Source organism: Gracilinanus agilis, chromosome 3, assembly GCF_016433145.1.
Source record: "Gracilinanus agilis isolate LMUSP501 chromosome 3, AgileGrace, whole genome shotgun sequence".
NCBI lineage: Eukaryota > Metazoa > Chordata > Mammalia > Didelphimorphia > Didelphidae > Gracilinanus > Gracilinanus agilis.
This window is the reverse complement of record NC_058132.1, coordinates 23922366-23932670: the sequence shown is the minus strand read 5'-3', so window position 1 is coordinate 23932670 and position 10305 is coordinate 23922366. Positions and strand designations below refer to the sequence as shown.

The following is a 10305-nucleotide window of genomic DNA, read 5'->3' as shown; positions in this document are numbered from 1 at the left end:
GGGGGGGGGGGCAGAGAGATGGGGGGGCTGGGAACAAGGGGGGGTGTACATAAAACGGGGAGGGAGGCCCGGGTAGGCCGTGGTCAGAGTGGATTGAGCCCTTGAACCTGGGCCTCAGTTTCCTCATGAGTAAAACGATGGGGTTCGCCCGCAGGGGCTCTCCATGGGGATCCCGCTAGCCTCCAGGCCAGAAGTGCTCTCTGGGCACAGTGGCCCTTTCATCCCCTTTGCTGTCTACAACTGAACGTCTACACCTGGAGTACCAAGTGCCTCTCCTTGTCCTCCGTCTGTGTGGCCATGCATCCATGTGTCCCGGTGTCCCCCTGGGTCCCTGGCCAGTGTACTTTTCCGCTTTGGGCGTGGGCCTCCGGGTGGGTGGGGGATGGCCCGCCAGGCCGGCCAAGTCCAGCCAGACAGCCAGCCTCCCCCCGAGCCGAGCCCGGGAGCCCCCAGCTCCCCTCAGTGTGGGCCGCTGGACGGACCGGGGGCAGGGCCGGGGAGGCTTGGAGGCTATCCACAGCACGTCCGCGGGGGGTCTCCGGATCCTCCGCCTCCCTCCTCCCCGCCCCCCGGAGGAGGAGGAAGAAGAGGAGGAAAAAGGCTCTTTTCAGCTGGAGGCGCGGCGGCGGCGGCGGCGGCAGCAGCTCGCTCGCTCCCTCGCTTGCTCGCGTGGAATAATATTTGGGCTGCTGGCCGGGGCGGGGGCCAGATCCGGGGGCCTCTGGGGAGCGGCTAAACCGCAGCCTCCGGCCTCAGCCCCGGCCCCGCCTGGCCCCCGGCCCCCTCGCTCCGGGAGAGACCCCGAGCTCCGAGGAGGGGGCGGGAGCCCAGGGACAGACGGAGCCCCTGTCTGCTCCGCTCCCACTTGTTTTTTCCAGGAAGCCCGAGGAATTCCCCGGGGGGCGGGCTCAGGAGGACGGAGGGACAGACGGGGAGTCAGGCGCGGCCTGGGGGGGCGGGGTGGGGGAGGGCCGAGCGAGGCGGCCTCCGCAGAGGGGGGCAGAGACCACAAACACACCGGGAGGGCCAGAGGAGAGAACTAGACAGAAGGGGGCTGGCCCTCTGCCTCTAACGGCGGGACAGGGATGGGAGAGGAGCTCCAGCCGATCCAGGGCTCTGGGGCAGAGACCACAAACACACCGGGACAGTCAGAGGGCCAGAGCAGACAACTAGACAGAAGAGGGCTGGCCCTGTGCCCCTACCACTGGGACAGGGAGGCAGGCCCGGAGAGAAGAGGCCGGGGAACCCGTGGACAGCCACGCTCAGCCAGAAACACATGCACACCCCAGGGACTAAGATCCCTGGTCTGAGATGAGGGCGGTGGGACACATAGAGAGTTGTGGAGAAACAGGCAAAGCCCAGTTTGAAAAACAGGTGGGAAGTGGCAGTTCCAGGCCCAGAGATGGCCAGAGATGGGCTGAGATGAGACAGCGAATGGAGGTGAGAGACACAGAGGAAGAGAGAGCTAGCTAGAGGGGGAAGTGGTGGGGGGCCTCCAGGCGCCCAGGGCTCAGCTCTCCCCAAGAACTGGACACCATCCCCCAAGCCCCACTTGGCTCCTCTCCCAAGGGGCTGCTGGGAGACCCTCTAAGGGGGGAGGGTCAGGTCGGAGGAAGGACCTCCCCCCTCCCTCTCTCCTGGGCCAGACTGGCGGGGGTGGCTCTGGTGAGCAAACTGTCCAGGGGTCAGGGACACTGGTGGGGGAAGGTGAGGAGCAAAGGTCAGGCCCATGGCTGCCTTCCCCACCCCCTCCCCAGCTCCAGCCCCAATAGCCTGAGCAGAGGCCCCAGGCTCCCCTCGAAGAGAAGAGGTGACTTCCCCAAGGCTGAGTGGCAATACCAGGGTACCAGCCCAATTCAGCATTTGTTTTTAACCCCAAACCTTCCATCTTAGAGTCAATGCTGTGTCTTGGTCCCAAGGCAGAAGAGTGGTAAGGGTGAGGCAATGGGGGTTAAATGACTTGCCCAGGGTCACACTGCTAGGACGTGTCTGAGGTCATATTTGAACTCAGGACCTCCCATCTCTGGGCCTGACTCTCTATCCACTGAGCCACCTTGCTGTCCCCTAAATTCAGGATTCTTTAAGCATCTCGAGTTCATGGACCTGAGCCCAAATCCCAGTTCTGATACTTAATTGTGTGGCCCTGGACAAGTCACTGCCTCTCTGGTCCTCATCCATAAAAGGAGACAATTGGACTGTAGGCTCTTGGAGGCCCCTTCCATCTCAAAATCCCACCTCACTGTGGCCATCATTGCTATTATTCAGGATCTGGAAGATTAGGAAGGAAGCTCCATTGCCAGCAAATCCAAGGAGGGATGGGGGGGGGGGTCTGCCCTCTCTCACCAATGGCCACAGCTCTGGGGGAAAGAGAGACCCAAGCATCAGAGTTCCTCCCCATCCTGACGCGGGCGAAAAGAGGCAGCTGGGATGCAGGCTGAGAGGGGGAGAAAAGCTTTAATGTCCATGCTCAGAAGCCACTGGAAAGGGGACTCCTGTTCCTGGCCACAGTCCCCTCCCTTCCTCTGCCTCCCAGTTAAGGGAGGGTTCGAAGGGACCAGCTCCAACAGCCCACCTCCCTCCCCAATCCTTACTGACTCTTCTTCAGCCAATCCCCACTTAGAATATGGCACCGTGGAGGGGAAAATGGCAGCCAATGGGATAACCAATGGGATGATCCAAGACATCAACCAAAATGGTGGCCAGAAGGAAACTAGGATGAAAGCCATCATGACGACCAATGGGATCCATTGAAATGGCAGCCAGCGGCTAACCAAGAGAGCTGTCCATTCCAACGGACACGGGGGGCATGTCGGTCCCTGTGGATGACAACTGCCTCCACCCTGGTGGCCCAGGCCCATCCTCTTCCCTCCTCTCCACGCCACTCTCTTCTCCCCTCTGGCTAGGATGCATTGAGCAGGGAGCGGGTATACAGGCCCTGGTAGTAGACACCAGCCTCGCCCTCGGCCCCGTAGCCAGGGAAGCCCACGTCCAGCTTGGACACTGCCTGTGGCAGCGTGCTTGGTGCCGCCTGCTCAGACATCAGGTTACTGATAGAGAAGGGGTGGTTGAAGTTATAGGGGACATCCAGCTTCAGCTCCCCAGGGAGCTCCAAGCCAGGGAAATAGGGCCCCCCAGAAGGCGGGGGGGAGCTGCAGTTCAGGGTCCCTGATGTTCCCTCCCCTCCACCCGGGGCCTCTGCCTCCTGAGGAGGGGGCCCAGGAGGTGGGGGTGGGGAGGAAGACGAGCCGGCCGAGGCAGCCCCCGCCGCCCCCCGGGCCCCTGTCCCTCCCCCTGCACCGTCAGCTTTCTTGACCTTCTCCTCCAGCTTGAAGCGCTTCTGCCGCCGGAGATAGCAGCCGTTCTCGAACATGTTGCCGGAACCTGGGTGGAGGGCCCAGTACGAGCCTTTGCCGGGCTTGTCCGGGGACCGGGCCACCTTGACGAAGCAATCGTTGAAGGAGAGAGAATGGCGGATGGAGTTCTGCCATCGCTGCTGGTTCTCCCGGTAGTAAGGGAACAGGTCCATGATCCACTGGTAAATCTCATTGAGGGTCAGCATCTTGCCGGGGGCCTGCTGGATGGCCATGGTGATGAGGGAGATGTAGGAGTAGGGGGGTTTGGCATGGGCCAGAGGACGCCGGTAGCTGCCCTTCGGGGCCTCCTTCGGACGACCCAGCACAGGTCCTGGGCCAGCATACCCGGGGCCCCCTCCGCTGCCCCCGCTGGGTCCCAGACCTGGGAATGGAGGTCCCAGAGGCGCTGGGGGCGCCGTCGGGGCCAGGGGGCCAGCTGGAAGGGGTGAGGCTGGCAGGCCAGGAGGTGGGTATGGGGGGCTCAGGGGGCTCAGGGTCATGTAGGAGTTGAGCGGCGTCATTGTGCTCATTGGTGTCACCGGTGGGTAGACCTGCAGAGGAACAGAGGACAGGAGAGGAAGGCTTACAGTGAGTGAAGGGCAGAGCACTCTGACCTACCCCAACCAGAAAAAATGATCCATCCCTCTGGGCCTCAGTTTCCCCATCTTGTTCCTACGCAGGGTACACTTTCAGTGCTCTAGGTTCACACCTTGGAGTGTCTTTGAGACCCAGTGGCTCCCCAGGTCTCCTGGGTTCTGCCCACCCATCATCCCACTCTCTCCACTCTCTGGGTCCTCTCCGGGCTCTTTGTCATCCATCGTCTCTGACTAGAATTTCCCAAGCCAGAAGCCATCCTTTGCTCTCCCCCTGTCTCCGCCATCCTTTCAGGTCTCTAGCTTCCTCCGTGGCTGGGTGTTTCTCTCTCTCCATCCATTCATCCCCAGCGCTGGGGTGCCTCCCTCCTCCTCCAGCTCCCAGGCTCCCCCTCAGTTCTTCTTTCCTCCTCTGCCCTGCCTCACCCGGGGAAGACTCAGGGACTTTGAGGAAGCAGGAAGTTGGATTTCACCTGAGAAGTCTCACCTCCTCTGGCCAGGATGGCCGAGTGCAGGCGAAGCGCTTTGGAGGGCGCTCCGCGGGGAGGGGGGCCCAAGCCCTCAAGCCTTTGCCTTCCACCACCCCAAATTCACCATCATCTCCCCAGGAAAACAGCTCCAGCACTCAGCCTGTCTCCACCCCATTCCAGGTGAGGCAGAACCAACAGTCCTGCCCCATCTAACCTCGAACCACCCGGCTCCCCTAATCCTCTGGGCTTTCTCACGCCCCAGGGCTGAGAGATGAACCCCGGGTGTCCGGGTCTGAGCCGGATCTTTCTGCCAGGGTGGGGCCGGGGGGGAGGGGCTTGAGAAGGGGGACCCACCCTCCACCCTGGGCCGGAACTTCTTCCTGCTCCTCTCCCTGAGGGCCGAGGCAGGGAAGAGGGAAAAGAAGCCTGAACCCACTGCACGGATAACCCATCAGGGGGTCCGGACAGGTCTGAAGCCAGAGGGCGCCCGGCTGACGTGGAACCTCGGGCCAAAAAGGGTCTAAGAGAATATCTGCCAGGAGGGGAAACTGAGGTCCAGAGAGGAAAAGCTCCCAACAGTGATGAATTTAGAGCTGGCAGAGATCTTAGTGGGCATCTAGTCCAACTCCTTCGTTTTTACAGAAAAGGACACTGAGGCTTTTGAGTGAGGCTGGGTTGGGGCTGACAGTTGACCCTATTGATTGATCCCGACCACTGTCAAATACCCCTTTTCCTTCCTCTCCCTCCGGAGAGAGGACCCACAAACGCTCTGATGTGGCTGGGAGCAATCATTTCTCACTTCTCTGCCACAAAAGTGTGCAAACCTGGAGGGGGATCCGACTTGCTAGTGGGCATAGATGTCGGCTCGGAGAAGGACTGCGTTGTCATGACAACAGCATCGGAGTCGGAAGACTTGGGGGTCAAGTTCCAGCTGTGTGCCTGTGGGTGAACCATTTCACCTCTCTCTCTGCCTCAGTTGCCCCGTCTTATTCCTACGAGGGCACATTTTCAGTGGCGTAGGTTCCCAACCTTGGAGTCAAATTTGAGAGCCAATTGCTTGCCCTGTCTTGTTGATTCTATCCACACAACATCTCTATTTTCTCCAGGTCCCAGGTTCCCCTCCTTACAGATTTTCAGTGGCTCCCTATTACTTCCAGGAGCAACCACAAATTTCTCAGCGGAGCATTTAAAGTTTCCACAATCGGGCTCCCGCTTACCTGTCCCGCCTCCTTTCCCATTATTCCCTTCCCCAAATTCCCTGTCCTAAAACTAGCAAACTGTACCCACTAACCATTCCATGTCTGGAACAGGCTGTCCCTCACTCAGAGAATGTGTTCCTTGAGGATGGGGACTGGTTTCGAATTTTAAATCTTTGTATTCCCAGCAAACTGGAACACAGTAGGTGCTTAATTGTTGTCCTTGAATTGTTCCTTCCAGTTGGGGCTCTTTGGATCAATTAGCATTGCCTTGTATATACTTCTCTTCTAAAAACTTGTGTCTATATCACCCCAGTAGAATGTAAACTTCCTGAGGGCAGGTGCTTTTTATTTATTTGTTTGTTTTTACTTCAGTCTTAGAACCAATGGGTTCCAAAGCAGAAGATCAGTAAGGAGGAGACAGTGGGGGTTAGGTGACTTGCCCAGGGTCACATAGCAAGGAAGTGTCCAAGACCAGATTTAAACCCAGGGCTTCCCACCTCCAGGTCTGGCTCTTTATCTCCAGAGCAGCCCCTAGGCACACATTGTTTTGTTTTATCTTCCTTTTCCCCTGAAACTAGTGCTTGACACAAAGTAGGAACTTAAACATTATTGGTCGGATTGAATTAAGTTATAAAATGAAAGCACTGGTTTAGATCCTGGGGTTCTTGGCTTTCTTGGGGGTCACCAATCCAAGAGGATGCTGGAGCCAGCTCAATTTTTTTTGTTATTTTTTTTTAACCCTTAACTTCTGTGTATTGACTTATAGGTGGAAGAGTGGTAAGGGTAGGCAATGGGGGTCAAGTGACTTGCCTAGGGTCACACAGCTGGGAAGTGTCTGAGGCTGGATTTGAACCTAGGACTTCCCTTCTCTAGGCCTGGCTCTCAATCCACTGAGCTACCCAGCTGCCCTCAGTCAATTTTCAGGGTGAGTACTTACACTCCAGAATCAGAAAATGCCTCCAATCAGGACTTGGTTTACTGTTTTGTTGATAATTTAGACTTGAGAAAGTGATGGAGAAAATGAGCATAATGACTAAACTTCAAAGTGTGTCCTGCCTCTTTTTTTTTCCGGTGGGGGGAGAGCTAGTTGTTAAACATTTACCAAAACACCCCTGCATAGACCTCTTTGGCAGTCTGGTGAAGCCTGTGGGTCCCTTCTGGGAATCGTGTTTTTTGAATAATTAAAGGAAATTCTAAATTTCTTTGAGAGCTGAGTGAAAAGAAAGGTTTGAGTTTTTGTTTTTGTTTTTGTTTTTACCATCCAAAGCCAGAGAGCCCCTGAAATCTATCCATGAACCCTTTTAGGGATCTATGGACCTCCTGGTCCTGATGAGATCTAAAGTCTTTTCCATGTTAATAGTCTAGACTGCTAAGTGTTGTATCACTTTAACAAGTCACTCCTTTCTTCATGAACTCTGGAGAAGAGAGTTGAACTGAGTCATCCATGAGGTCCCTTCCATTGTCAGGGAGCTCACTACTTTGAGAGAAAACTGTGGCATAATGAAAAGATCCTTAACCCAAGTTCCCGAGTTTGGGTACTGGCTTGGCCCCTATTCTGTTATGTATCCTTGGCTAAGTCCCTTCTGCTCTAAGCTTCTGCAAGATGAGGGATATTGGCCTCAATGAAGGACCTGCCTTCCAGCTCTTGAGCCAAAGAAATGGTTTCATCAGATCACAACCTCATTCTGTGTGAGACTAGAGTACCAGGACTGGGCGCTCCTGGCCCTTTCAGCCCAGCCAGACTCTCACTGACACCCCTACCTGACAGTGGAGCCTTGCTGGTACCATCAAGCCAATTCATGCTGACACTAGATACAGATGGGCACTCAGCTCCGAACAGTTATCCCTATGTCCCACCATGGGCGCCATATTGCCCTCCTATGCAAAGCACACTAGTGACAGTTGGAAGCTCAGAGACCTTTCTCCAGCACCTACTTCCTCCCCCTCCACCAATTTCTAGCCAGAACATGGCCAGTTGGAGCTGGGTTGACTCAGGAGAGATGTCTTCCTCCCTGCTCTCTTCCTCCCCAGTGTGGTATGGTAGAAAAGACCCTGGACAGGGATTCAGGAGGTATGGGTTCCAGCCCTGGCTCTCTCCTTGACTCACTTTCTAACTCAGGCTAAATCCCCTTCCTCTTTCCCAACCTGTTTGCCAGTCTGTGAAATGGGAAGGTAGATTGGACTTAGTGATCTATCGATAAGCTCCTTCCTGACATTCTGGGTTCTAAGGCTCCTCCCAGCTCTGATATCGTATGTTCTAAGATTCTTTTCAGATCTAATATTCTACGTCTTAAGATTCATTCTAGCTGACATGGTTCATTCTAAGGGCCTTCTCAGCTCCGGCATTCTCTGTTCTAGGCAAGATATAAAGGGGACAGAATCAGGAAGATCTGGGCTTGAAATCGATGTCAGATGTTTAAGAGTTATGAGACGCTGCACAAATCCCCTAACCACTTCTGGGCCTCAGTTTCCTCATCTGTAGAATGAGGGGAAGAAACGCGATGACATCAAAGGTCCCTTGTAGCTTTAAAATCTAAACTCCTATGAGTCTATTGGGTCTCTCCTGTTCTCTGTTCCAAGATCCCTTTGGAATGTGCCAGTCTCCCTCCCTGGAATGATATTCTCTGTTCTCTGTTTTAAGGTACCTCCCAGTTCTGACATGCTCTGAGTTTTCAGAATGAGAGGCCCAGGTGCTGGGCAGGCAGTGGGGGTGGGGGGGGTGTTTGTCCAGCTCGGGCGGGTCCCTGGGTCGATAAGGGGTCAGATAAGGGCCCCTATCCCCACCCCCTCGGAGCCACACTGCTGGAGCCCAGGTGTGCCCTACCCTACCTTGGCCTGGCGGTCCAGAGCCCAGCCCAGCCAAGTCTGAGCAGCCGGGAGCCAGCTACACCCCTTGTCCCCATAGCCACCCACTCAAGGCAAGGGGAGCCCATAGACTGCGTCCTCCCAGAATAACAGAGAGCCTCTGAGGTCCTTCCAAACCTGAGCCTCTGTGGATATCTTCCTCTACCCTGCTCCACCCTCCCCCTACAACATTGTGTCCTCTTAGCTCCCTGGTATCCTCCAAATGATCTCCCCAAGGCGAGGCTCCAAATGACAGCATCTCCTCTGTCCCCCTAAAACTGTATCTTCCTGGACAACGCCTCCAATAGTACTCTATTGATACGAGACCCCCCTGAGTCTGCCTTAAGCTCTGTCCCACCAACCAAACAGCTGCTTCCCCATGCCATCTTCCAAACTGGGTCCCCTACTTGGCACTGTCTAGACTCCATTCCCCTCAAAACTGTGGCTTCCTCAAAGAGTACCCTTTCAAAGTCTGTCCCCAGCAAACTGGTTCCCCTAGAAGAATCCATCCAGTTCCCTAAACCGTCCCCCCCAAATACTCCCAGGGGTTTCTTCCCCCCCTCCAGATTCAGTTCCCCCTAACAGCAGTGTCCCTTCATCTTCATGGCTCCCCCATCTGTGATCTCATAAACCAAACCCCCTAATGCCGTCTCCTCCTCCAAATGGACCCATCAAGCACTGGGATATTCCCAACTAGAGGAGACCATGGAGGTGACCCGCCTCCCCCACAGAATACCAGCTCTCCTTACTCTGTGCTCCCCATCAAGGGTGTCCCCTTCCATTCCTGTATCCCTCTGTTGCCTCCAACTCCATCCCCTCATTCCTCCATCCTGCCAAGCTCCCAAGGACATATCCATCCTCCCCTGAGCCCCCCATCCCTTCGAACTGTGCCCCCAAACCACATCCTCCCAGGGAACATCCCTTAGACCAGTGCTCTGTGATACCCCCCCCAATTCTGTCTCTCGGCTGGGCCTCCTCAGGTCCCTGTTTCCCTAACCGCTAGACTTCCCTGTCCCCCCAAAACAAAGCCCTCTGAACAAGGCTTCTTTACCCTCGGAAAAATGATGGAGGGAGGCCCTCCCTGAGACCGTTGGTTAATGTGGGCTGTGCCCGCCGTCAGATATTAGAAATGAAAAGGTCCTTTGGAGAAAAAGGGTGCCCACGTCCTGGCCCAGGTGCCCTGCAAGGGCTGTGAAGGATATTGGGCGGTACCCCCTTGGTCTGTGAAAGGGAAGATCATGAGCCCAAGGCTTGGTATCCCAGACTCCACCCCGGATTCTAGGTAAGTGTCCCCCAAAGTGCACACCTTGCCTGGTTCCTAAAGCTGTAAGAATCCCAAAGGAGGATGGGCAACGGGCACCTTCCCAGCTCCCTTCCTTGCTCCCTTTTGCTAACTTTGAGTGCCAGGGAAAGGGAGGGAGACCCCTGAGCCAGGGAGGAAGGCTCCTGTGTCCCCTCCCCCACTGCTGGCCTTAAAGGAAAGAAGAAGGATCACTCTGGTCCTCCCCAGCTGGAGATGGCAGAAGGAGGCAGAGGCTCCCAGCCACGTGCCAACTCTGCCCCAGAGTCTTGGGGAGCAGGGTGGCAGGGGGCTCCGACTCCTAGGGCTCCTGGAAAAGGAGAGCCAGGCTGTAGGGACCAGACGCTGGGATATTCCCACCAAAGGCCAAGGGGGAGTCCCCCTCCTTCAGGCTGGGCACCCGCCCCCCCCTTCCAGCCGCAGGGGCCGCCCAGAAAAAAAAAATCAATAACACAGCCGGCTTTCATTGGGAGCCACCCTCCAGCTCACCCCCCTCCAGCCCTGCCAGGCGATTGGGGCTGGGCTCAGCCTTTCCACCCCCCGCCC

The 10305-nt window shown here is 56.3% G+C and overlaps 1 protein-coding gene across 1 annotated transcript in view; it reads right to left on the bottom strand.

The window, feature by feature from the left end:
• Positions 1-2435: 2435 nt before the first annotated feature.
• Positions 2436-10305, bottom strand: part of FOXA3 (forkhead box A3) — a 9532-nt gene continuing 1662 nt past the window's right edge. The window contains exon 2 of the mRNA XM_044671097.1: positions 2436-3904. Coding sequence (XP_044527032.1) covers positions 2900-3904 — 1005 coding nt within the window. The 3' untranslated portion in view covers positions 2436-2899. The remainder of the gene's footprint in view (positions 3905-10305) is intronic.